This window comes from Mastomys coucha, unplaced genomic scaffold (genome assembly GCF_008632895.1).
Source record: "Mastomys coucha isolate ucsf_1 unplaced genomic scaffold, UCSF_Mcou_1 pScaffold6, whole genome shotgun sequence".
Taxonomy (NCBI): domain Eukaryota; kingdom Metazoa; phylum Chordata; class Mammalia; order Rodentia; family Muridae; genus Mastomys; species Mastomys coucha.
In genome coordinates, this window is record NW_022196912.1 from 23414250 (window position 1) to 23441763 (window position 27514).

The window sequence follows — 27514 nt, forward strand, 5'->3', positions numbered from 1 at the left end:
AGCCTCTCCCAGTTGAATGGTGGAAGCAGTAACTGAAGAGGTAAGCAGGGCCCTTGCTTCGGCTGCCAGGGAATCCAGTGTAACAGCATCAGGAGCCCAGGTCTCCCACAGGCCTCGGTGTGCTGCTTCCTTCTGGCAGCTCTAAGACCACATTCTACTTCTCTACTAGCTTCGGGCTTGGCTCAGCAATTTCTAAGTGCTTGACTGGCACGTGTATCAACCTATCCCTTCTCTGTCTTCACAGGGCTGTCTCCCTTGTCTTTCTGTCTATAATTCTCTCTTATAAACACTTCAGGCATTCATTTAGAGCCTTGTCCATTTTAGCTTCATATAACTTACCCATCTGGTTCCCAAACTGTCAGGCTTGGAGCCGAGAGGCCTAAGCCCTTCTCTTGAGGGAGGGTGAGAGTGAGACCACCCTTCAAGGCCCAGGAGTCTGCTCTTTCCCATGGCCATTGAGAGTCACCGACACTCTGAGCCAGGGGTGACTAGACTGCTTTTATCTGTCTAGAAAACATTGTCACAGTGTCCTTCAGGAAACAGCTGAAGAATAGGTATGCAGGGCCAGAGGGCCAGAGCCATGGGTGGGGAGAAGGTTAACGCAGTCAGCTAAGACTTGAAGGGGCAGAGAAGCTAGAGGGGACCGGACACACTCCAGCCACCAGCCAAGATCAAGCTCCAAAACAAATGCAACTATGTCTTGTCCTAGTGCCCACCCTAGGAATGATGGCTCTCTAAGATGGGTTCAAGGAGCAGCTGGGACAACCCTCAACACTCATGTCTCAAAGCAGTGGTTCTCCACCTGCGGGTCTTAATCCCTTTGGGGTTAGCATATCAGATCTTTACATTACCATTCATAACAGTAGCAGGATTACAGTTATAAAGTAGCAACAAAATAATTTTTTTAAGATTTATTTTATTTATCTAATGTGTATGAGCACACTGTAGCTGTACAGATGGCCGTGAGCCATCATGTGTGTGCCTGCTGGGAATTGAACTCAGGACCTGCTCCAGCATGATTCACTGTGGCTGTCTTCAGACGCACCAGAAGAGGGTGTCAGATCTCATTACGGGTGGTTGTGAGCCATCATGTGGTTGCTGGGATCCGAACTCAGGACCTTTGGAAGAGCAATCAGTGCTCTTACCTGCTAAGCCATCTCGCCAGCCCGCAACAAAATAATTCTATGGTTGGGAGTCACCATGACATGAGGAACTGTATTAAAGGGTCACAGCATAAGAAAGCTTGAGAATCAATTCTTATACTTTCCCTCAGAAATACCTTCTGGCACCAGGCAGTGGTGGCATACACCTTTAGTCCCAGCACTTGGGAGGCAGAGGCAGGTAGATCTCTGAGTTTGAGTTTGAGACCAGCCTAGTTTACAGAGTTCCAGAACAGCCAAGGATATGTGGAGAAATTCTGTCTCAAAAAAAAAAAAAAAACCCCACAAAACAAAAAAACAAAACAAAACAAACAAAAAAACCCAAACATTTTGATAAATTGTTCTCCTGACTCATGTATGTGCCAACCTTGTCGTGGCAAGTCACCATATCCTGGCTGGTTCGATTCTCCCTCCTACCAAGTGGCATACTCAGGGAATAAGAAAGGCAGAGCTGAGAGAGAGGCATAGATATTCTTTGAGCTCCAATGGGAGGTGACCTCAGGGGAGGGCCTCATGCCTTTGTCTACTGTCTACACTGATGAATGCAAACAAGAAAATACCTCCTAACCTCCTAAAGACTCATGACAGAGAGCTATAGGCTTCTAGGGAGGAGATCCCCAGAGTAATAGCTAGGGTCTGGGAAGAGAGTTGTGGGATGGGAAGGTAACCTTCCTCAGAGCCCAGGGTGGAATCCCTGAACTAGGAGGTGCTGGAGAACTGGAGGCTGTACACATTTTCTGCAATAGAGACAGAATTTTACAGGATGGATTTGTCCTTTTGGAGCACTACCTTAGGGAATGTGTGTGCTTATGTGAATGGATACCTACTATGTCTGTATGTGGGGCTCAATTCTCAGGTGACATCTATCCATGGAGATGCTTTCAGGCCACACTCAAAGGTCTGCCACTCCCCAGGGTCCTGGAGGAGATGAAATGAGACCCTCCAAACTGGGTTCCATCACATTTCAAGGGGTTCAGTATAGTGACCCCAATCGCTTTCCCTCTCAGCACTTGCTATGTTTGAGAGAAGGGAGAGCCAACACGAGGAAGAATGTGGGCAGCTCAGGGAACTCTCAACTCTCCCACTCCTGGGTGCTCACTGCTATGGTTGCTGGTGAGTTGCTGGGATATGGGGTTCCCTCTGCATCAGAGTGAAGGCCCTGTATTTTAGGTCACTCCACTCTTCTCTAGTGCCCCAAACTGTCAACTCTGGCTTCTCCAAGCATCCTCATGGACAACTGAAGTACGGCATGGTGACCCGTGATACCTGGGATCGCCAGGCTGCAGGCAGGGAGGAGACCTTGGGGTTTTCAGAGATCGAGGTCTTGCCATTGCCCTAAGGCCATTTGTAAAATCTGAACCAGAAACATCTTTTCTCCTAAGAGGCTGGAGTACGTACCTCCTGTGACGAGAGAAAGAGCTCTAAATACCAACAGCCTTCACTTTCAGGCCTAAGACCCGGCAGGGCTCAGCCCAACATCCTCTGCTTCCATCCTAGGCCCATGTGCTCTTTTACAGGCTGTCAATGTGAAGTATCTTACATCTTTAAAACAGGCGGAGCCGAGTGGGTGAATGAATGGTGGTGTTGCCTAGGTACAGAATAGGTGAGAAGTCCTGCTCTGAGCATTTCACAGGAATGACTGACTTACACCTCCTAACAGCACCCTGAGGAACATGCTGGCATCTTTTCCACAGCTGAGGAGCTGCAGCCGATGGAAGAGGAGCTCACTCAAGGTCATATAGCCAGTTAGCAAGAGAGTCAGGAAGCTTGCTTCTCATTGGCAGTCTCAGAAGCCTCTGAGAATGAATGAATGAATGAATGAATGAATGAATGAATGACGAGACAATGACATACCTGGGGTACTGTGCTCATGCTGAAGGGGCGGGGCTGATGGTGGTGATGATGGCGTTAGTGTCAGTAGAAGGTAAGGAAGACATTATCCCAGGCCTGCTGCTTCCAGCTCTCCCCGGAGAGTGTTTTGTTCAGGCACAAACATGAAGCAGCTGATGTGGTGGGAAGAGTCCTGGGCTCTGGCTTCGCCTGTGGCCTTGGATAAACCCTCTGTCCTCTCTTGGCCCCACTCGCTGCATCTAAGGAATGGTTAGTGAAATCAGACTTGGGAGGCCTTTCAGCTTAGACACCCCATGCCTCTCCTTGCAGATGAAGTGAAGGAAAGCAGGCTCTGAGTTTCTGGCAGTCTGGCCTCAGGGAGCCCTGGAAATATGGGAAGTCAAGGGAAGGAAGCAGGCTCCAAGCTTAGTCTCTGGGTCTTGGAGTAAAGAGTAGGATCAGACCTCAGCCCTATGCCTGCCTTAAATCACCCTGAACTTCCCCCCCAAAATAGCTGTGGCACAGCCTGGTCCTCAGAGCCGTGAACGTGCCAGAGGCCAGCTGACTTTTCATTTTACAACCAAGGATGCAGAAGCCAGGGAACAGAGCAGAAAATCCCAGGCCTTAGAACAACTTTGCCTCTCTGTCGGCCCTTCCTACTACCTGTCATTTCTAAAGTCCCAGCAAGCAGGCATAAGGGTGTGTCCTGATTCCAAGTTTCAGGACGAGAAGTTGTGGAGTGTCTAGCTGGTCCAGTAGGCTCTTTGGCTTTTCCCTCAGGACTTTGTGTCACCCCGGACCACAATCAGCAGCAAACCATCTCTGGGGCACTAACCCAGTGAACCATGGGTTTGGAGTCACAGGTAATTATAACTAATTCTCCTGTCAAAAGTCCTGGTCTTGGGAAAGGAGAATACATGTCTTTCTGACCGTGACCTCTGGCTCTGAGGATTGTGCTCCAGCTTCATCTCACCCCTCACAATGTTCCTCAGCACAGGCTTGCCCTCTGCCCAGAGCTGGTTGTATCTTAGAGATGATTGATGGAAACTTCCTTGTAGGATTGTGCTACCGTTTGAATGCGGTTTATTCTTCTCAAACTCATGTTGAAATTTAAATTGCTTTATAAGGCAGTACAAGATGGGATCAGATAGGACCTTTAAGGGGGAACTAGGGTTCTACTCTCACGAGCCATCCATGTGATCAATGGGTTATCTCTTGATCTGTGGTTCTCCACCTTCCTAATGCTGTGACCCTTTAAAGCACTTCTTCATGTTGTGGTGAGCCCCAATCATAATATTATTTTTGTTGCTACTTCATAACTGTAGCTTTGTTACTGTTATGGATTGTAATGTAAATGTCTGTGTTTCCCAACAGTCTTAAGCAACCCTTGGGAAAGGGTATTTTGACCTCCAAAGGGGTCACGACCCACAGGTTGAGAAGCACTGCTCCAGTATGCTTATATCAGCCATTTTCCTAGATCTCTTACCATGTGATGTCTTGTGCTACTTCAAGATTCTTCGGCAACAAAGCCATCCTTAGATGTGGCCCTGTGGTCTTGGACCAGAAGCATGAACCCCAATTCACATCTTCTTTATAATATACCCAGTCTATGCCATTGTGCCATTAGCACAATGGATTAAGGAAATGGAATAAGGAGGTGGACTAAGGAGGCAGAGTAAGAACATGGAGTAAGGGCATGGAGTAAGGAGATGGAGTAAAGAGATGGAGTAAGGAGATGGACTAAGGACATGGAGTAAGGAGATGGAGTAAGGACATGGACTAGCGGCAGTGATGGGGAGGGAGAACCCACAGCAAGGGAAGAGCCCCATCTTCTCACTTTCTTTTTAACTCTGTGGTCCTGGCTGCACCCTTTTCCTTCTGTGGCTCCAGCTATCAGTAAGGGGCAGGACTTGGGGATCTAGATAGTCCTTCATGCTCTAATATTGGAGGATTTTTCCCACAGGCTATTTGTCTTATAACAGGAAAGAATTAGCAAGAAGAAGTAACACCCATGAGGCAGAGCATTTGAAGGTTGAAAAAGGCCAGGTTTGCCAAGGGCAGACTTCTCTAGGGGGACAGGTAGCAGATGGGAGCTGAAGCTCAAAGTGGGAGCCAGTCACACAGGACTTGAGCTGTCACTGGCAGCCTGGGGCCACATAAGCTGGATATGGAGAGCTGAAAGCCCAGACCAGGGAGCCACCAGCCTCCTGATGCTGACTGGTGCATGGGATCCCATCTCAGGAGGTCATGGAGAGAAGGTGACAGCCATAAACAGCGTGTGGTCCAGTTTGTTATTCTCACCACTCCTCTTACGCCATGGCAAACATGATCTTGAATTCTACAGAGGTCCACTGGAGACCCTGTAAGCACTGCGCCCATTAGGCTGCCCTGCTTGGCAGGTGACTTGCCACACAGAGAACCAAAGCTTCCACATCATCCATTTGTCTACCCTGCCTGGCCTCTATGGCTAGTATGTCTGGGAACACCTTCCTTCTCAGAGTTCCATGTTAAAAATCGTGTCGTCATCCCTGCCTGTGTCTAAGCAGAATGATCCAGACTCCCAGTCCCTTCTGTATTTCAGCAAAATGACTTTTGCTGAAAAGCAAAACTCACCGGGGCACCCGGCCTTGCGGTTTACCTCAGGACGTCATTTCCCTTCCTTTAGATGAACCAGAAGAGGCCAAGAGCTCGTAGTTTCGGCCGGTCTCTGGGAAACAATGCCTTCTGTGACTCAGGATGGAAGGTCCAGGGAGAACATCTGGGGCTGTGAGCAGCGGAAAAGGATCCTCAGACTCGGCCCTGATGCAGGTGATCTGCAGTGCTGGAAGGAAGGGAAGGCTGCCTGGCCCCTAGTTTGTAGAAAGTTAGCCTAGGATGCTCTAAATGTGGGGGGTTGGCATGCCCATGAGGTACCTGGGGGACTCAGCACCCAGAGTCCTAACCTGAAGTTCTGGAGTGTTACCCTTGGCCACCTCAGGGTTCCGTGGACAGGGTCCTGGGCCTTTGGTCACCTCCAACAGAGAAGACACCTCTAAGCCTCTCTTTCCCAAACAGAAAAGGGCGGGTCCTACATCCGGCAAGTGCGGGGGCCAAGGGTGGGGCTGGGGGGGCTAGACTGGGGGCAGCTCTTGTAGGTCAAGCAACCAAAGCAACATAGGATCATCTCATGTTAGATCTGTCCACTGCTGGGGAGAGAGAGAGCCCTTTCGCCCTCCTAATGATATCTACCTCCTTCCATGGGAACCATTTTCTAACTGGGCCTCTTCCTGTGCCATTCACACAGGAGAGTCTAGGGCTGAATAGACACACAGATAGATCTATCCAGTCCCCAGAGAACTGCATCTGTTCAGATAATGACAGAGGCAGTGACCACTGCCATAGTCACGGTCGGTACATGATCACTCTCCTTACTGAATATCCCAGCATGGCTAGCCCCAGACTCACCAAGTCATGCACATCTCATTCTCAAAGCAATCCAATAATCAGCCTTTATTTCTCCTCTTTAGTAAGGCTTCAGCTGTCAGAGGCTATTCAACTAGGATTGGAATCTGGTCCTGTGGTCCTGACCACAAGGCACCAGGGACTCAGAATATGCAAAAGGATGCATATTCCAGAGAGATGTGTGCATGTGTGAAGGATGGAATGCAGGAGACCCAGGGCTCTGGATAGGGCCTGAGTAGGATGGTAGGTGGGATGTAGACTGGAGAGCAGGAGAGGGGAGGCATGGGCTCAGCTTGAGCTACTAGCTAGGAGTGGAACTCTTGATGCTGATGAGGAGGACCCGTAGGTCACCGATTGGACAGATGATCCAGGAAGGCAAAGAGGTCAGAGCAGGTCAAAGTAGCGTTAGGCCCTCAGTCCTTTCAGAGGCCAGCGTTCTCGGGAGCCATTCCAAGCAGGAGCTGTGTCAGTATCTTCTGCTCCAGTCCATTCTCATATCTCTCTCCCTGTGGCCCTGATGCGTGCCATGGTCAGCTGTTGGGGCTTAGCAGTCCAGAGAGGAAGACCTGTACAGCTTGGAGACAGTGGGTTTAGTTTAAGCCAAGCAGATAGTCCATGTGGGTGGTCTCCAGGACAGCCTGGGAGGAAACCAGGCAGGGCGGCTCCATCTTTGGCGAGGATTCTAGAACTCATCGGGAGCAGGCACATCCACATTGCTGACTGGCTGTAAGAGCCAGACTCCCAGAGTGCTGTCTCAAGCCACTGTTGGAGTCAGGAGTCATTCAGAAGCGGCCCCTGTTGCCCACACACATCCTTGACAGCTCTTTGCCCTGTCTCTTCTAGCCAGTGTCTCTTCTCACCAGTCAGTCTTTAGGACCACCATCAACAGCAGTTGGGGTTCATCTAATTGCCTCTTTGTGGCCTCACAGTGAAGGCAGGTGGGACCATGAGACCCAGGGGTGACTTGGAGGTAAAGAAGAGACATTGGCAAGGGCAGTGATGCCTGAGCCAGAGGCAGAGGGGACAGTGTAGAAACCCAGCTCTCCCTCCTAACGCCCCTGGCAAGAGGCCCAGGCTTGGAGCTGGCCGCACAGGCTGATTCGTGACTGAGAAGCTGCCTTCAGCCCTGCTTGGGGGTAGGAGGGGCCTGGGAAAAATCAAATTGCTGGGGTTTTGAGGCCCTGTGGGGCCTGCTCAAGCTGTGTGTGGTGGCTAAGGGGCCGGGGGGGGGGGAGCAGGAGAAAGCCCTTTTCTTCATTAAGCAGTGGGTGGAGATTGAAGTGTTAAGACTGGAATACTTTCCCACTTACCTAGGCTTGGGCTGGGACTGGGGGTTCTGGAGAGGGGGTGCTCAGAAGAAGCAGGCTTGCCTCTTGGGTCTTTCAGAGAACCCCTGCTCTGTCCCCTGCCATGATAACAGATCAGTTCTGGAGATTTCTCTGGAGGGAAAGGGATGACATCCTCTTTGTTGTCTGGCTGCCCAGGCATCCATCACACTGTTGTCCCTAGCCCTGAAGCTTGAGAGGAGCCAAGCTCCCTCTACCCACCCCCAGGTTACCACTGTCATCTCTACAAAGGACTGGCCTTGGGTGACAGAGACATGGGCTTCACAAGCACTGTTTAGACATCCTTGTTTAAAGCGGCATCTACAGCCACAGTGACCTTTGTAGGGCACCAGGTTGGTTAGAGCCAGCCACCAATATCTAGATGGCACATCCCTGTATTATCTGGTGGAGCTGGCACACCCCTGTATTGCCGTCCCCGCATTGGGCTTCAGTGTTCCCACCTAGAAGGCCACAGGCTTAGCTAAGCAGCTCTGAGCATCAGGCACTCACTTGATATCCATAGTGTTCTCACTGACTGAGGATCTGTTGTGGACGTGGGAAGGACAGGAAGCGTGAGGCAGACTGAGGGGTAGCCTGGATGGCCACCAGGTTGGGGGGAGAGGATGGTAACTTAGAAAAAAGCTAGCGAGAGGAGACACGGCCAGAGTAGGTGACAGAGGGTTTGGAGGGAGGAGAAACAGGACCAGTGAGTGGATGGATGGATATGGGGAGCCTGAGGCCAGAGGCCCCTAAGCCAATGCAGTCTTCCTCATATCTAGGGTAGTTCTGGGCCCAGGTACTTCTAGGGCGGGAGGGAGGACAGTCACATGGCTCCTTAGGAAACACCTGTTCCATGTTATCTTGAAACTGACCTTGTGACAGGTTAAAACACAGAGAAGGAAAAAGTGGTGCCAGGATTCCAGTGGGGCCACCAATCACCTTGAACATCAATGCATCCCTAACCTCCTCACTTCCATTTTGCTGTCCTGTTATTTTAAAACAGCACCATACGCAGTATTATTTTATGCATGATATAAAATAATAATCCCTTTATCTCCAACCAGATGATTAAAAAAAAAAACCCATATAACTACGTTAGGTCTTGGCCATTGCTACCAATTCAACAATGATTTCTTTTGTATGTGCATGCATATGGTGTATATGTGCATGTGTGTATATGCAAGTGTACTACCCTAGGCATGTACACAGAGGCTAGAGGTTGACCTCAAGTATCTTCATCAGTAGATGAAGTGATAGCTCCCCACCTTACTTTTTGGAGGTAGAGTTTTTGACTAGCTTGAGTTGCTAATGAGTCCCAGAGATCTGATGGTCCCTATGTCCCAATGCTGGGGTCAGAGGGGTGTGCCACGGCACCCAGCCTTTTCATGCACGCTGGGAATCAGGATTCAATTCTTCATGTTTGTGCAGCAAACATTTGACCACTGAGCTGTGTCCCCAACCTCTCAATCTCACGTAGAGATAGGTCCAGGCTCAGGCTTTGCCCATGGGCTCTTCCTTCTGGAACAGCAATGCATTTAATTTTTAGGTAGGGGGAGATCACTACAGAGGTTCAGTTCAGCTCACAATGTGCTATCTGTTTGCTTCGTGACTGTATACAGTAATTTGTGGAAGGAAGAAATGAATGTGCGAGCAGAGAAGGAACTGGAAAGTGTGGTAGTAGAGGAACGTGCTCTCAAATTCTCTGCTTATCCTGAAACTCGAAAACAGATGAGGACCTGGGAGAGTGGTGGGGCCATTTGTGCCCCAGCATGGAACTGTCTTTGTTACTTCCAACCACCCAGCCATGCCTGTCTGGTGTCCAAGGCTCATGAGCTCCTGTCCCATTGGCCTGTCTGCACCCTGGGGCGGTTTCCCTCCCTGGAACAGGCTGGGAACAGGAGGGTGGAGGAGCACACCCCCCCAGAAGCGCTGCTGCTGGTGGGCTCTGCTTATGAGGGGTCATCTGGTTTCAATCCATGAAATCTCAAAACTTTCCATGGGAACTTCTGTGCTCAGGCTCCCGAGTGGGCTGGCCAAGGTCAACCTGAGCAGGCTGGCACTTCTGGGCATCTCCAGTTTCCCCCAGTAGAAAGGACCAGACATAAGGAACTCTGGAAGTCCCCAGCTACTGGTTCAAACCCGGTAAGATCTTGATAGTTAAATAATGGGACTCCAGCAAGGTTCTTCAGTCTCCTTCCAGTTCAGCTTCTTCATCGACAGTGTGGACATAAACAGTGCTGTTGGGATTAAAGGAATGAAAGCCAGTCAAGGGCTCGGCATAGTGTCCGCATATGGTGAGGGCTCAAGGCTAATAATGAAGGTAGACTTGCCAGGTCTCAACCAAAACCTGACCATGTGTTACAGAAGTCCTGCTTCTGGACTTTTAGAAAAGTAATATGATACATATTCTAATAGCTTATATAATTCAAGAAGGTTGGGACAATGGCATTACCACACACAGCAATCCGTCCTCTCTAAAGCATGTAACTATGCACCGGAATAAAATTCCACAGGCAGTTACCTGTCTGCTTAGGGCAGGCTTTGCTAAGTATGTTGTGGAGAAAAGTTTGGATTTTGGGGGCCTGGAGGTGTTTGGAATTGTAGAAGAGGGTCTCTGTGTGTCTGTGCTTCCATTAACATTACATGTTGAGGAAGAAGGGAGTCTCTCCTGCTAGAGGGGCAGGCTTGGCTCCTGTGGGGAGGGGTGGTTTTCCCCACAGGCAGAGAAAGCAAGAGGCAACTCTGGGTGCTGACATATCCCCTTCTCTGGGCAAGTGACCTTGTGGTGGTCAAGCAGGAGCCTTGCGGTGTGGTCCTGCAGGCTGGTGGGCACTGTCCGAGCTTGGGAGAAGAAGGGTCTGAGGTAACCTGGGCTTCCCCTGGTGGCTCCAAAAACCCTCTTTCTACTTAGGCCACTCAGAGACACTGGGCCAAGGTTTGTGCCCCATTTCCCTCCCTGCTCTCTGCTCTGCTCTTCTAGGCTCAGGGTTGAGAGGCAGAATCAGAAGCTGGACTGGATGTCTCCTGGGAGGATCTCATCCACCTCATGATGCTGTAGAGGAGGATCTATAGCTCTAACCAGGGTACTGCTTAGCAAGAAAGCACACATGCTAGCTCTGGGCAGCTCACTACTTGGACATGTGTTTTAATCACACTTGGAAGTGAAGGGACTTGCCCAGGCTTCTGCCTCCATGTTTGACATACTTCCCCCCTACTTTTCTCTCCCTAGTTTACCCAGTCTCCGGCGGCTTCCCAGGGACACTTTCTCTGACTGCCTTTCCAGCCAAAGGCAGCTGTGGGAAAAGTGGGGCTGAGCAGCATGGTGTGGGACCTTGCCGTGTCTGGAGTCCCAGCCCCTGTCGGGGATTACATCCTTGCCTCCTCCATGTCTGGCGTGGGGGGAATTCCCCCTTGCTGGGTGCCTGAGGATTAAACACAACACCTCAGCTAATAATAGAATATAAAGAGCAAACAAGACAACAGCTGGGGTGGATGAAGGCTAGAGATGCTTATAAAAGTGCTTTGAGCCCCTGGAGGAAAGGAGAGGCCAAACACAGGGCTCCAGTCTCAGCCCCTGATTGGCCTGTAGGGCATTCAGAGAGTGTCTGAGTTTGTAGTGGGGGATGAGGTGGAATGCTGGGATTAACCATGTATGTCTGGTGCGTTGGGGTTGTCCAGTCATAGGAAATTGGTTGTCCCAGCCCAGGGCACTCCTAGGCCTTCCCTTGGTCAGTCCTTGACAAGGACTGAAGATCCCCACCTCTGCCATGGCCAGCTTATGGCACTGGTGAAGACAGAGGGCTGGCACCAGCATGAGAACATAAGCAGAGGCTCCTGCCCTAGTCCACGAAGTCCTCTGGCCCTCACCTAGGTTTGAGAATACTAGAGGCCTCTCTAGGCTCTGAGTCTTAGCATGGAATGTGCACACAGCATGTCAGAAGGTCACTAGTCTCACCAGGACTCCAGGCTGGGCCAAGGGCCCTGGGGAGCAGAACCCTGGGCTATTGTGGCTGCATAGATATGGCATACTCTCATGTGAAGGGTTGCCTCAATGGATCTGACTGGGATCTTTCTCAACTCTTTCTGCCTCTGTCACAGGATCCCCCTTTCCATAACTCTCATAGAATATAGCTGCTTTTCTGTATGGTGTAGGTCAGGCCTGAGGCCTAGTACACGCTAAGACACAGAGGGTTTCTTCAATGCTCAGCGTGTATTCTAGAGGGGAAACCCAGAAACTCGCATACCCTTGTCACTGTACAACATAAAGGCCTGCTCAGATTGGTGACTGGAGCCTTTCCAGGACACACAAGATGACCTCAGTGGTATATTGGTCCCTTTGACAGTGGTGCTGAGGCAGCCTGGCCAGTCTCTGAGACCATGAGCTTTCCCCACATACCTCTGTTGTGGCTGGGCTAGAGTTGGGGCATGCTCAGGGCTCTTTAGTACCTTTACGGATGTAACAGTCCCCTGGGTGATTGCTAGATGCCTGCCGGGTCTGGTGAAGCACTTATCTCCTAGTCAGTATTCCCATTTGCGAGGCAGGTACTGTTACGAAAGCTAGGCATAGACAGATGGCGTCAAGGCAGGTGACAGGCAGGGAGGCAGACGCAGCTGAGGATGCCATCTCTGCAGCAATGGACTTCAGTCATTGTCTCCTTGACCAGTCATGTCCTCTACCTAGCCAGTAGGCCTGGGTTTTGCTCAGGCTGGGCTTCAGGTCTCCCAGATACTCTAGCTGCCACGGGAGGGAATCCCACCTCCTGAGGCTCCAACATGGAGGGACCTCCTCTCTTCTTCCCACCTCACAAGTGTGTGCTGACCCAGGTTTCTGGATTTTACTGGGGGCCCCAGTCTGGTGGCCCATGCCAAGTCTCCAGGCTACCCTGGAGCTCCAGGGATCTGGAAGCAGGTGGTGGCATGCAGGAGGCCTTAGCCTCCTACCTTATCACATGGCTGTGCCCTCCAAGGGTGTAGGATGGCCATCAGCCCCTTGGCTTCCTTACTGTGCACCGTGCCTACCATTCTCAGTGCTAGAAGCTTCTCGTTTTCAACTCTTCCTGTTTACTGTTTCTGCTCCAAGACCCACCCTCTGTTCCCTACAGTGTGGTAATTTTATTAGCTGCTAGCCTCCACCTCTGATAGCTACCATTCACCATATCACTCTGTCCTGACCTCCCTGCTCATCACAGGGCTCCCATGGGCCCTGGCTCTCAGCTGGTCTGGGAAAGCTACCACTGTTTACTCCTTGTCTATGAAACATACCTACTCAGAGAGGTCCTACCACTGCTCTGCCAGAACATTCTAGTTCAATCTCATGTGTTCCCCTGTTCCTTTATCTCTGAGGCCTGGGTTGGCAGAGGGATTCCACTCATGGTTCCCTGGGATTTGCTTCCTAATTGCCCAATTTCAGCCTGGCCCAAGTACCTTCCTACAGTAGATTAGAAGCCATTCTTTATGGAACGTATTCCTAATACAGAAAATGAAGAAACAATTCAAATGTCTTAAAAGAAGGGAAACAGAATGTGAACCGTTATGTAGATATTTCAAAGGTATGTAGGTATGCATGTGTGCATGCCTCTGTGTGTGTGTGTGTGTGTGTGTGTGTGTGTGTGTGTAGATGGTAACAGGATGGTCAAAATATATTCAATAGCAAATAATAAATAAAACAAGTTCTAAAATTGGTTTGTGCTGTTTTTATAAACAAGAAAAATGGCTGGAAAGAAGCCTTCACATTCCTCAGGTCTCTGCTGGGATATTAAGCCCAGTCAGAGAAGAGATAGAAAGAATTGTTTGAACACTATTGCGTGACTACACAGTAAGCCTGCGTGTCAGGAGGGTGGGATTGTGGGTGATTTCTGTGCTCTGCTCCGTTTATGAGGCAAAACCAATCTCAGTACTAAGTTTTGATGGACTGACACCGGAAGCATGTTGCCCCTGTACACCTGTGCAGGTGCCCATTCCAGGGCCTGGTGGCAGAACTTCCAGGTGGGACGCATGGTGGGCCCTTCAGGGACATCTGCTCTCCAGTGACTGAGTAGATGGGGAGCAGCCTGCCTCTGCTGACCTGTTGTTCCCTCTTCTGCAACCTCAATGGTTGGGCAGGGCAGGGCAGGCTGAGGCTGGCGAGAGCAGGCAGGATGGGTGTCGTCCCCGTTTCCTTTGAGCTCTGTGGTATTTTTACCATCTCTTTTGGGCATATAGCCATCAGGCCAGGGCTCTGGCCTGGCAACAGTAAGGAGTCTGCACTGGGAGGGAACCAGCGCAAGCTGCTTCCATTTTCCTATAGTGATGATGGCCAGCATTCTCCAGACCACATCTGCTGATTCTCATCGTCACTCTGCGCTTACAGGTGAGGGTGTTCCCACCCCAGCCGGGAGCAGCCGGCCAGCCTGAACCCAGCTTCCCACCACCCTGTCCCTTGCCTGCCACCCGTGGAGGCAGGGACAAACTCTGCCAAGTGTGTCTACGGGAGAAGGCTGTTGGCAGGCTTACACTGGGCCTGGGATGGAGCAGGTTTGGGGAAGAGGAAAAGCAGTATCTCTCGAGTCTAGAACCCGGCACCCTGTGGGTGCTCAATAGTTAAAGGAATGAGCATGTCCTCAGCAGGAAGCCTGATCACCACGATGAAGCCAAAGGACTTGAAACTGAACTGTACAGCTGGCCCCCTCCTCCAGGAAGGCCTCGTCCATTGGCCACAACTTTATAAACAGACAGTGCCGATGTGCTTTTCTCTTAGGAGGTTATGCCTAAGGGCACAGTTGGTGGCACAGGTATGTCCCACCTTTACTTGCCTGGCCCTCTGGTGACAGGGACACTCTGAGCATTCAAATAGTCCCAGTGCCAACCCAGGGTGGGTGCTCAACCCAGACTCCAATTCTTGCTTCTCCCCGAAGCAGCTCCCACCTCCCGTGTACTGAAAGGGCCCAGTGAGTGCAGGGGGACGCACGCATTGCTGCCTGCACTGCTAAGATTTTGCTTATCTAGGGCCCAGGCCTATCAGCTCCCATGTTGCTCATATAGGCCCATCTACATCAAGTTCTTTCAGCTTCAGGATGTCCTGACACTTCCTTTCCTATGGCATCTCCAAGTCTGGCCACCACTCATCAGAGAAGGACCCTCAGGATCAGCCATACCTGGACCAGTCTTGGAAACCTACTCCTGCCCCTGAACTTCCCATGTTGGGCTCCTGACCCTGATTTCTCCATGCTAGACCCCTGATTCGGATGCTCCCCATGCTGGGCTTCTGACCTGATGCTCCCCATACTAGATTTCTGACTCTGAGCTACCCATGCTAGACTCTTGACCCTGATGTTCCTCATGCTGGGCTCCTGGCCCCGGTGCCCCCCGTGCTAGATTCCTGTCTTGGTGTTCCTCATGCTGGGCTCCTGGCCCTGGGCTCTCCATACTGAGCTTCTGACCCAGGTTCCCCATCCTGGGCTCTTGACCAGTCCACATTAGATGGCTGATGGGAAAGAAAGAGTAGACACTCCTCCCAGGGGTCCCTCCCACAGATGGTGGCCATGTGTGTTCTCTCAGCCTCTCTGGACAACTCAAGCTCAGTCCTGGCTGGGCAGGGCCTGGCCCAGAACACAGACCTCTAGGGACAGCAGCAGAGCTAGAGGCCTGGCAGCGAAGTCCTCAACACACAAGAGTCCCAATAGCTGTGTTTTCCAGAGGGAAGGCCCTCTGTTGATAGTGAGTTCCTAGCTGGATGGGAGACATGTCAGCTTCAGGGGGTTGTGGGGGTCTCCAGTGTGCAGTGGAAATCCTAACAGGCTAGGATGAGAAGTGTTAGTAACTCTCTCTCTTTCTGTCTGTCTGTCTGTCTGTCTGTCTGTCTGTCTGTCTGTGTGTAACTGACTACTTAGTAAGTGTAGCTTTAAAAAAACCTTTGCTAACAAAAAAACCCCCCAAAACAGAACAAAACAACAACAACAACAACAACAAAAAGCCTTTGCTAACAACAACAAAAACAATAACAAAAACCTTTGCTAACAAGGGTCGCAGGTCCAGCTGCTCAGCAGACTCTCTGGATGTCTGGCAGGACTGCTGGAGACACCCCAGGACAGTGACCTTCAGGCTGTGTAGAAGAGGCGGGGTTGGAGGGGATGCACTAGCTGATGCTGAAGAGCTAAGATATGAGAGACAGGAGTACCTGGCGAAGTTCCTGCATGGAGATTCCGGTAAAGACAGGCTTTCTGCTCGCCCTTTGTGGCTGAGGTCCTATGTCCCTGGATTCAACCTGCAGGTTGAAAATGTTCAGAAAGACTTTGCATCTCTACTGAACATTCCTAGACTTTTCTCTTGTCTAAACTATCCCCTAAACCATTCAGTGTAACAACTACCTATTTGTATTTATCATGTACTGAGGATCATAAATAATAGGAATGGTTTAAAGGGTGGTCATGAATCATATACAAATACTGCTGTATTTCATACAGGGGACTTATTTTGGGGTTGGGGCTAGTGGAATTAGCCTCCACGGATAGCAAAAAGGGATGGATATACTGTGTGTCACACACTGGGCACTGGACATGTCCTGATTCATTGAATTCTTCTGCTGACCCCATCAGGTTGTGGAATCCCATTCTGCAGAGGAGGAAAGAAAGGTCAAGTGGCTTGCTCAAGTTCATGCACTTAGTAAGTGGTGGAGCCAAGATTTGACTCAGGCTGGCTGGCTCCAGGGCCTACAGGCCTCCACTCTGACAAGCTAATTAGCCCGGAGCATTAACATGGCTGTGCTGGGCTCCAGTCTAGAGTTCTCTGCATGGCTCTGGTAGTGGGTGAGACTGGGGGACTGCTGGGTCTGGGTAGCTAGGGTGAGAGCAGGCGAGGCAGGTGCCCCAGGGGCAGTCTGGGTGCTGATGTTGGGTGAGAGGCAGGAGAGACAGGCAGGCAGCCATCTGGGTTGTGTAATTTACAGCCCACGCTGTAAGAGCCACCAGCACAGGGGCAAGATAACTCCTCCCACCTGGAATATGCCTCAGGCTTGGGAGGCACACTGGGGCAGCATGGGGGGAGGTACAGAGTCCTCGAAGTGCTGGCTATCCATATATACATGTGTAGGCAAAGGCAGGGTTGAGCTCCCCAGGGCACCTCACACTGAAGACCCTCTGGGTGAGCAGGACCCTGGCTCAGACATGAAACATGGTATCAGTCTCCACTTGGGTTGTGAACTAAATCCCAGTCAATCCTTCCCCACAAGCCTGTTTGAATTTATGTCCTTTCACTGTCCCCTCCCAAGTCAACTCTGGGTACGTAGCATTCTGCAGACACTGTCTTCATACTCAAATGGCTTTTAGCTTTGGCTCTCTGCAGGACTGTCCCGTCAAAGATCTCAGAAAGGTTGAAGGACCAAGAAGGTGGTAGATGTGGACCCTGTGGGACAAGATCTGGGCTATGGTGAACTGTGTTGGAGAAGGGAGACTGTAGCTGTCACCGTCTCCTTGGCTAGCCTCTCATTTCTAGGTGGTAACTTCCTCTGCTGCCTGCCCAAGGGTGCTCAGGTGCTAGTGCTCCGTGTGGAGACAGAAGTGGTCACAGAACTGAAAGGGACTGGTTTCCTCAGGTGGTTCCTAAGGTGACTCAATGGACACATTCCAAAGGGTCTTTGGAATGAGGAGACTTCTATGCCAAGCCTCTTCCATGGGGACTCACGGGAAAGGGAGGTGTGCTGTTGAAGGAGCAGGGACATCTGTGTGAGGGCTCCCAGATGTCATCTTGCTCATCCCAAAGTCCTGGACAGGCAGCTGCCCAGAGGAGGAAGGGTCACATGGGATGAGCTTTGCTTCCGGGCTACTTTTATTGCCATGATTATCATGGTTTGTCATGACCCTAAGCAGAACTTCCCACACTCGTAAAGTGTGATTCTTCTAAAGGGGTGAGAGAGTAGCGTGGAGTGAAGTTCAGAGCCTCAGAGAAGGAAAATGTCCATTGCTACTACTGGGGTCGCTGCATAGTTAACCTGGAAGCATTCCACAGACCTGCAGGCCTTTGGTGATACCTGGCTAAATGTCCTTGGTAGTTCTTAACAATTTTCATCCTTTTTTTTTTTTTTCCTGGTAGAAAAGTGTTTGGGCATGGACCTGCAAGTCTGGTTTTAACTTTAAAGTTCTATTTTGTCCCAAGCCATTCTAGCACAACCATCTGGAAATAAGTTGGTATGATATACACTTAGGCAGTCACACAGATATCCTACTCACATACAAAGATGGCCTTCAAGTGCATTTTTGTTTTGGTTCTCAGAGACAGGGTTTCATGCAGCCCAGGCTGTCAAACTCACCATGTAGCTGAGGACGACCTTTAACTCTGGACCTTCCCGCTTCTACCTCCCAAGTGCTAGAATTACAGACACACCTTACCACAGCAGCTTAAAAGTCCTTTCTTGCAGAATCCACTGTGGTCAGTGTGACCCTGGAGCCAGCAAACGTGGGTCTGATTCTAGCTTCATGTGGTTTCCAGCCCAGGACCCACCATAGCAAGCCCCTGTCATGGGAGGAATGTCCAAAACAATGAGTCACTTAATGGTGTTGACATGCTCCGAGGAATACAGCGTTGGGCGGTTTGTGGCTGTGTGGGCATCGCAGCAGAGGACTATGAGAACAAAGATGGCTACATCACTGGTGATGTTATCCTACGGAGCCAGGAGCCACCGTTTGGTCACTGACTAAAGCCGCTTGGGATGGGGTATGAATGTTATACGCAGGGGCTGTTGTAACACAAGTGGATCAAAGAGTCTCATTGACTATGGAAGAGCAGAGCAACAGGGAGCTGTATTGATTCCTTGTGCTATCAGGAAAGGGGAGAGAAGAAAGGGCAGGAAGGAGAGGCAGGAGGGGAGGGAAAAAAAGTTAAAGGGAGCCAGTGGCTTTGTGCCTTTGGGTAAGCTATGTAAGATCTTATGTATTTTCATCAAATTCTCACAACAATGGGGATGGATGGAATGGAGTCCCATGCTGTGCTGGGAAAGCATTTCAACATTGAGCTACATCCTTGCCCTTTGTGTTTCCATTCAAAAAGTGAGGCACACCTACAGTACTTAGTTGTTCTGAGAATTTTAACTCTATGCACCTACTAGTACCCCACCCCCACTTCTAGTGGGCACCTCACTTTCTACTTTTTTTTCAGATGGCACAGTACTCAGGTATTGAAGGTGACAATTCTTGTTCTCATTTGTAAAAGTATCAATGAATCAATATTGATGCTAGAAAGAGCTATGTGGTATCTCACCATCAGACCATTAGTCAACCTAACTTTCCTGGATCAAGCTGCAGAATGAGCCTGTCCTCAGGACCCAAGCAGGTTCCTGGGCTGTTTCTATTTCTAATCCCATGCAAGAGGCAAACCCAGTGCTGCCACTTTGCTGGCAAAGCTGAGATTCTGAAACAGGAGCCAGCAGAACTGAAACTGAGTCAGAGGGAGAGCGAACTGCGCTGTTCTGATTGCTTTGCTGTGGGAAAGCAGGGGCCAGGGAAGAATCGGGTCAGTGGGTCGTGGTTCTCCAGTGCAGCTTAGGAGGCCTGCTGAGTTAAAGCAAGATCTCTCTCTCTCTCTCTCTCTCTCTCTCTCTCTCTCTCTCTCTGCTTGTGTGTGTGTGTGTGTGTGTGTGTGTGTGAATGAAAAAGACAGACAGATAAACACACACACATGCAGAGAGAGACAGAGACAGTGAGAAAGTCAGAGAGACGGGGGCAGGGATAAATGAATCACAGGGCCTCCCAATTCTGCATTTGGTGACTTCGCATGAGCGGCGGGTTTGGTAGTTATTTACATTTGGAAATTGGCAAGCAGTCCATACTACTCAGGGTCCCTGTGTTTCATTTTCTTTAAATCACAAGTGAGTAGGCAGACCAAGGTTTGGATGTATCTCTCATGCAGAAGTTTACACTGTTTGCAGCTTATGTCTTGGGCTGTGGGCAGTGGGGCCCTGGGAGCCACGCTGCCAGCAGGGGAACACTGGCTAACTAGAGTCTATTATTCCTTCTTCCCAGGTGACCAGGGAATGCTGGGTCACAGCCACATATTACTAAACACACTTTTTGCTGTGATTCCTTTCCTTGGGGAGATGTGAACATCTTGGGGAGATGTGTCTATGCTCCCCTCCTAAGGTCAAGCTTGGGTGCGAGTAAATCACTGAGAATTTATTTACTTAGCAATGGGTGAGGGGATACAGGCAGAGGCATGTGTAGAGTCTTAAAGCAGCGCACTGGAATGTCGGTACCCAGCATGCACAATGATTCCTCCATGGCTGTGTGCTGAGAATTCCGTTCTCTTCCTATATAGTCTCTAGCCCAGTGGTTTGCTACCTGTGGGTTGAGACCCCATTGGGGTCAAACAGACCTTACACAGGGGTTATTTAGGACCAGTGGAAAAGTCAGTAACTTACATTCTGATTCATAACAGTAGGAAAATTAGTTATGAAGTAACCATGAAAATAATTTTATGGTTGGGGTCTCCACAACATGAGGAACTATATACTAAAGGGTTGTAGCTTTAGGAAGGATGAGAATCAGAACTGTACAAAAGGGTCAAAGCATCAGGAAGAATGAGAACCACTGCACTAGCCCTTCTTTGAGTCCCCAGGGCCATGTGCAATTAGGACAGGAGGGGCCTCTGGATACTCAGGTGAGGATCCTATGACCTTCCTAGCCCCCTCTTTCCAAAAGGAAAGAGTACATACAGTTCATAAGCCTAGCTGTGATGATCTTCAGGGAGTAGGCCCAGCAAAGATGGTGGCAGTTTGGCTTGCCTTAAATTACAAGGGCCAAGTAAGCTGGAGGTGGGATTTACAAGGTAGTAATAATGCGCTCTCCTCTATGGTACTTAGCTTCTTGAAAGCATTTTACAGCCATTTACTAATTAGTCCCCAGCTGCACTCTCTGAGCAGGTACAATGCTTCCTGATGGGCAAAGCCACAGACAAATTGTAAAAACATTCAAGGACCCTCAGTGCCCTGGGATCAAAGTCATACAACCTGGTGCTTAAATCCATAGAAGCAGTGACTTTCAGTTTCTGTTTTTTTACTCTACCAATATTGTTACAAATGTGTATGTGAGAGGGGGGGAGGGAGGGAAGGAGAGAGAGAGAGAGAGACAGAGAGACAGAGAGAGACAGAGAGAGAGACAGAGACAGAGAGAGAGAGAGAGTGAATGAATTACCACAGAGCATGTATGGAGATCAGAGGAACACTTCCCAGGGCCTGGTTTTCTCCTTCTACCTTCTTCCTGATTCTTGGTTAGGCCTGAAACCTTCTGTCTCTGGGTCCATCTCGCCACACAAGCACTGTGATTACAGATGTGGACCATGACATTGAGCTTTTCATATGGATTCTAAGGACTGAACTAAGGCCACCAGACTTGTGTGGCAAGTGTTCCCCACCCCACCCCACCCCACCCCCGCCCCGCTGAGCCATCTCTCTGGCCCCATTTTCTGTTTTTCATTTCCTGCTAAGAAAATCAGTTCAAACTCCTGGTGTAAGAGAGCTGACCATCTTTGTGAACACAATCCCCATCCCTACAAACCTACACATAGTACATTACCCTTTCCAGGAAAGATATGGAAGAGCCTCAGTGTGCTCCCTAGACCCATGGATGTCTGTTCCAGTCTTCAGCTGGCCTGATCCCTGAAGTCACTGCAGGTAGGCTTGCTACCTGCTGATGGTCCCTCCTGGGAGGTGGGGGCTAGGAGGGCCACAGGACCATCCCCCGAGTATCCAGAGGCCACTCCTCCAAACCAGTTGTATGCAATTCTGCCCTAACTGCTCATGGCCCTGGGGGCTCTGAGGCGGCCTAGAGCAGCCGTCTTCCAACCCGAGGGTCTAGACCCTTATGGGGGTCACCCGAGAGTATCAGAAAACACAGATAGCAGCAAAACTACAGTTATGAAGTAAACAAAATAATTTTATGGTCGGAGGACACCACAGCATGAGGAACTGTATTCAAGGGTGGCAGCACTGTGGTTGAGAACCACTGGGTAGAGGGTACAGGAAGGGAAGGACTGGGGGAGGGGATTCTCCTACACAGCCATGGAAGAGTCAAGCATGTTGGAAGGTGGCTGCTTTAAGGTCACCTATGCTCTTGCCTGTAACCCCTTGCCACACAAGCCTGATGGCCTAAGTTCAGTCCTCTGAGCCCATATGAAAAGCTCAATGTTATAATCTACATCTGTAATCATGGCGCTCCTATGGTGGGTGAGATATGAGACAAAGAATTGGCTGGAGGGTCTCAAACCCAGCAATGGAGCAGAAACAAGAGGTGGAGAAAACCACAGGAAGGATTCTGATCTAGGCTCAGCCTGTCTGACGGGTGATCACAAGCAACCTCTCTGGATCTTGTTTCCTCATCTGTGGGGCAGGATTTGACCCCAGCTACTCGCCTACATCCCTGGTCTGCTGTGAAGATCCTCTGAGCCGTCTGCGACAGTGCTTCTTAGACAGACGGTGTCTGCCTTGCTCAGATTAATCATCTGCTAGCCTGGGCACGCCAACTCTAGAGGTTGACAAGGGCAACATGGGGACAGCTGGAGATTGTACTTACTGCCATTGTAGGCTGCAGACTCTGCTACCTGAAGTGCAGGGGTCCACTCTACCTCTAAGCCGCCCTATTCCAGAGCTGGCAATGCCTGCCAGGCAGATACCAAGGAATCTTAGCCCCATCAGCTCTTGACTCAGTTGGCAGGAAAGCCCTATGCATGCCCCTCCTTGGTTACAGGGTAGCCAGAGTAATCCTAAACTACCATGGCAGGGAGCCTCAGGGCAGTGGTTCTTAACCACTGTGGGTTGTGACCCTTTTGAGAGTCAAAAAACCTTTTCTTAGGGGTCACCTAAGACTATGGGAAAATACAGATAGATATTTAAGATTTATAACAGTAACAAAATTATAGTTCAGTAGTAATGAAAAAATTTTATGGTTGGGGGGGTCACCACAACATGAGGAACTGTGTTATAGGGTCACAGCATCAGGAAGGCTGAGAACCATGGCTTTAGCGGGGAGGTCTTGGAGCTCAGCACACATGTGCCCTCTCTTCAAGGCACAGCCAAAAGAGACTCCAGCATGAAACACCCTACAGATTCCCTGGGGAGTCCCACTAAACTCTAGATGCTCACACTCAGTTCCTACCAGTCTGCTAACAGTCCTACAGTGGAGACAAAAGCAGGAGTTCCTGAAAAGCCCCCTGGGAGATTCTGGTGAGCTGAGTATGGTCTGGTCTAGCTCCACTTCTAGAATTACATAAAGGAAGGGACTGACTTGAGTCACGCAGCCAGTTAATGGCAGAGTGGGACATGGACACTCCTCTGTCCTGGGAATTCCCAAGGGCAGTGAGCCAAGAACCCCTGTGTGAAGATGGGTAGCTCCCCAGTTGACAGCCCAGCTGGCCGATCTGTTCCAGGTCCTCCCTAGCCTCTTGAGTGCTGGGGGTTGGGGATGTAGGGATGTACCTCTCACTGGTGCAACGGGGTCTAGAACTCCTTCCTTTCTGGGCTCATGTGGTCAAACTTGGCTGGAAGAACCCTCACAGGAACAAGAGAACAAGTGGGAGGCCCAGCAGGACTGTGCGCACCCTGCAGGAGGAACCTCAGTTTCATGAAGCAGAAGAGGAAGCCCAGGTCAACCACTCAGCTTTTGGCTCTCTGGCTTTTCAGGATGCTTTGTGCACTTTAAGTTGCCTTTAGGATAGGAGTGTGCTACACTGAATTTTGAGTGTAGGATTTGTCAAGTCGGCAAGCTGACTGCAGCCTGTTGGTGTGAAGGCTGGGAAGCTGTGCACTGCTATGAAGGGTAGCCTAGCTGACCCTTCCCGCGCCGCTCCTGCTTTGCTTCCAGTCACCAGATCCTCCTGGCCATATTCTTCCCTCTGTATACTGATGGGAGTGGTAAAAGATGGCTAGGGGAGAAATTCAACGGCTTCTAAATGGTCTTGCTATGTAACCCAGATTAGCTGCAAACTTGGGATCCCCCACTCCATTCTCCAGAGTGCTGGCGTGTACTGTATACCTGGCTTCCCAGCTTTGATCCTGCTCGGCTGCAGAGTTGCCAAGGCCTGAGGTGAGATGTCAGACACACACCAGTGACAGCCCTTGACTCCTATCCTCTGTTTCCCATGAATAAGCCACAGAGCCAAAACAACCCAAGGAGCTCCCATGGGCCGAGGGAGAGAGGGAAAGGTCGAATCCATACAGGAGCCAGTGGCTGCAGAGTGCAGGGAACCAAGAATTGCTAAGTGCTGGCTCTGGGCCTGCGGAGTGGGCAACTGAACCTTGTAGGTTCAGGATTACTGGGTCACCTCTTCTCCAGTGGAAGACTTCCTCAACTGGAAGTATATAAATACTGGGTACAAATCACACACACAAACTTAACACTAGTTTCCATGGAGTAGGGAGAAGCCAAGGGCGTTAAAGAAGCCTTTAGGACAAAGACTTGAAAGAAGGGTGTGTGCATTCATGACATTTTATTTTCCCTGGAAAAGTACTCCATCGTAAAGCAGTTTATTTCTTTCAGCTAAGAAATCTAAGGAGGGTGGAGGAGCAACCAGCAGTGAGGTGCAAGGATTCAGGGTGCTACCAGCCAGCTCAGGTTTGGGCTCCAGCAGAGCAGGGCTGTGTGGGGCAGGCAGAGCTGCTGCGTGAGCAAAAGGCCGCTGTGAAGACATTCCAAGCAGCTTCCAGCAAGCGGCCCGAGCGCTGACACGCATGTGGACTGAGCAGTCTGGTTGGCTGCCTCTCAACACTGGTGTTTCCTAGAGCTTTCCATTGGCAAATGCGGCCTCCTGGAACTGAGGGACAAAGGTTTTGAAATAAGCCCTGGTGGGAAAGAGGGGAGAAAGAATTGTGGTTAGCATAAGCAGCTTGAACAAAAACTGCAACTCAGAGCTTTTCCCCTAACTCGGAACAGTTGTTATTTACTGTTCATGCGAGCTGGGCTGGGCTCTCTTCCTTAGAGGCAAGGCCCTCCGGACTGTTTCACAGGAGCTACATGCAGTTCACTACTGCACTATCTCTCACAGATGTTTAAAGACCTGTGTTGACCTTCCTGCCTGCCACATTTATTAGACACTAGCCCTCAGAATCAACTGTCCATCCATTCCTAGGAGAAAGACTGGCTTGAGCCAAGCTCTAGGACAGAGAGTGACCACATGGATACCCAGTCACTTCCTTGACTGAAGATACCATCAGGGTTAGACCTTCCTAAGTTAGATCTATGACTTCATAAACATAAAGATCCTAATAAGGATTCCTAAGTGAGTTATGCTCTGTATTTATTTCCACACACGTGTAGTCTAGCTTCCTGGCTGGGCTTTGGGGGAACTTCTAAAGACAGGTGGAATCTGGGACAGAACATACAGCCCTCTGGATACCTGATTTTTTTTCTATTAGACAAACGTTACTCTTTAGCCAAACTGGCCTGGCCCTTACTCTATAGCTGAAGCAAGTCTAGAATTCACTAGGTAACCCAGCTGGCCTCTTAACTCCCAGGAATCCTCCTGTCTCAGTTTACCAAGTGCTAGGATTATAGATTTGTGCCACCACATTGACCCAGACACCTGGCTTTCTACTCTGCAGAGACAAAGTCACATCCCACATTAGGAGATGGAATGTGCTGAGCCTACTCTGTGCCAGACACTGCTGGGATGACCCAGATGTGGGACCAGTCACATAGGAGAGATCTCGGTTTAGAGGAAGAGGAGGATATAAAATCCGTATATAAAAAGGAGGCGTGTGGTAGGTACAGCTCGGTGGCACTGTGGACCCTATCAGGCAGTCATTGAAAGACTGGGGTGGGTTAACTGACAGAAGACACAGCAGGAGCAGAAGCCTGTTGGAAAGGGGGAGTTGTGAATGTGTAGGAAATAGACCTTTCATTACCCAGGCTCTCCTCTTAGTCCCTAACTCCCACATAATCTCCATCATCCTTGGGCATTTAGTGGCAGTTTACCCAGTAATCTCACTTTCCCAGAATGGTGACAAGAACTAGGAGTCCCCAAGAACTGCCACCATCCACACGAACTATCTTATTAAAGATCTGGGTGCCAGGTTCCAGTTCTAGGGAGGTGAGAAGTGCCCAGTTAGGAGTGGAGGAGCTGGCTGAGAGGCAGGAAGTGCATCTGCCTGATTACTGAGCTGAAGAACAGCAGAGCCTATCTGAAAGAGCAAAGAGTGCTGCATAGGAGTTAGCATCACCACAGGTCCTGCGATATAGCATGAGTGCTCCTCTACCCAACAAGCCCCGGATGGTCACCTCTAGACCAGAGTGAGGACAGTTACTGATGATGCACGGCCCTCCTCCTCCACAAAGGCCACTGAAATCCCTTCTAATTAGGCTACTACGGAAGTCTGGGCTTTCCGGTCCTGGTACCACCCATAGCATCTCTGTAGCATTTAGAAGCTAGTGTCCCTCACTGGAAGCTCCCTCCCCTCCTCTCTGCCTCCCCTTTCTCCACCCCCCATCATAATTCTGTGACTTTAAGTATCTTAGCTCTCCTGCCCCTCTCTCCCAGACACAACTTTTCTTGGAGCTTGTCTCTCCCTGCTCTCTACTCTACTCATGCAGAGCACGGTCAAGTTCACGGTTGTCTGAAAGCTTGCATCACTTTCACTACTCTCCAGTCTGGTCCCCACCCTTTTCTCCCTCCCAAATTTCCAGTCCCACAGTCCCAGCCACCTGCAGGACATTCCGACCTAGAAGATGCTCTGGCCAATGTGCACTTCTCTAACAGCCTTTAGCCTCCAAGGCTCCCTAGATCCTTGCTGGGAATCCACAGTCAAGATTCTCCTCTTCTTTGTTCTTGGTGACACTCCTGTTCCAATTTTGCTACCTTTCAACAAAATCCTTGCAGAGGCTTGCTTCCCTGAGGACACAAGTCAGCCATGCCTTTCTGTTAACTGTCTCTGTCTCTGAGACCTGACCAGGATCTTAGTGTTCCTCCAACGCTCATCCTGATTCCCAGGATGGCTCTCACTATCTGTCTTCCGCTCATTTTGTTTGTTTTGTTTTTTATACAAATATATTCTTTAATATTTTTGAAGTATGCATTCCTTTGAGAAGTAAACAAAGGACACTCTCAGAAAAAGTACAAGCAGACCCTTCCATTCCTATCACACATATCTTATGCCACTAAGGATGCAGCAGACTCCTCTAAGCCCACCCATAATTAGTGTATGAACCCCAAGTCTGTGGATTCACCTGTCCTCCAGCACATGCCTATACCCTCTTTCTCACAGCACTATTTTCACCTTCACTCCCATTTACGTTAGATGGTTTGCTTTCCACATTGTTTGGCCATCAGAGGATTCTAGACTGTCCACAGTCAGTCCCTGTGCTTCCAGGGCATTGGAATATTCACACACCCTCCCTGACAGGCCACATTGATGGGCCCTGTAAAATGGGGCTTATTGGCTTAGCCCTGGGTCAATATGCAGTCCACTGTGGCTTTAGTGAACACAGCTCACAGTAGCCACTGGTTGGCAAGGGCCAGTTTAAGCCCATGAATTACAAAGTTGTTAAAGTATGTGGATGAGAGAACAATACTCTACCAATAAATGTAATGTTTAGGTAGTGACAGAGAAAACTAGTCCACTCTTAAATTTTAATCTGTGCCAATGAAAAGAGAGGAAGACAGCCGGGCAGTGGTGGTGCACGCCTTTAGTCCCAGCACTTGGAGGCAGAGGCAGGTGGATTTCTGAGTTCGAGGCCTGCCTGGTCTACAGAGTGAATTCCAGGACAGCCGGGGCTACACAGAGAAACCTTGTCTCGAAAAACCAAA

General features: G+C 50.0%; 1 protein-coding gene and 1 long non-coding RNA gene across 6 annotated transcripts in view; both read right to left on the reverse strand.

Moving 5' to 3' along the window:
• Nucleotides 1-1069: 1069 nt before the first annotated feature.
• LOC116079931 lies at nucleotides 1070-7454 on the reverse strand. Of its 2 annotated transcripts, XR_004114221.1 has the most exons (4): nucleotides 6435-7454; nucleotides 5604-5754; nucleotides 3015-3250; nucleotides 1070-1118 (listed from the first exon to the last, which is right to left on the reverse strand). It is a non-coding gene; the product is annotated as an uncharacterized LOC116079931 (long non-coding RNA). The 2 variants fall into 2 exon arrangements; XR_004114220.1 differs by lacking the exon at nucleotides 6435-7454 and having other exon boundaries at nucleotides 5604-6304.
• Nucleotides 7455-24185: 16731 nt separating this feature from the next.
• Babam2 (BRISC and BRCA1 A complex member 2) overlaps nucleotides 24186-27514 on the reverse strand; it is a 374435-nt gene continuing 371106 nt past the window's right edge. For all 4 annotated transcript variants that reach the window (XM_031357619.1, XM_031357620.1, XM_031357621.1 and 1 more), the window contains one exon: nucleotides 24186-24554. In XM_031357619.1, the coding sequence (XP_031213479.1) occupies nucleotides 24491-24554 (64 nt within the window). In that variant the 3' untranslated portion in view covers nucleotides 24186-24490. The remainder of the gene's footprint in view (nucleotides 24555-27514) is intronic.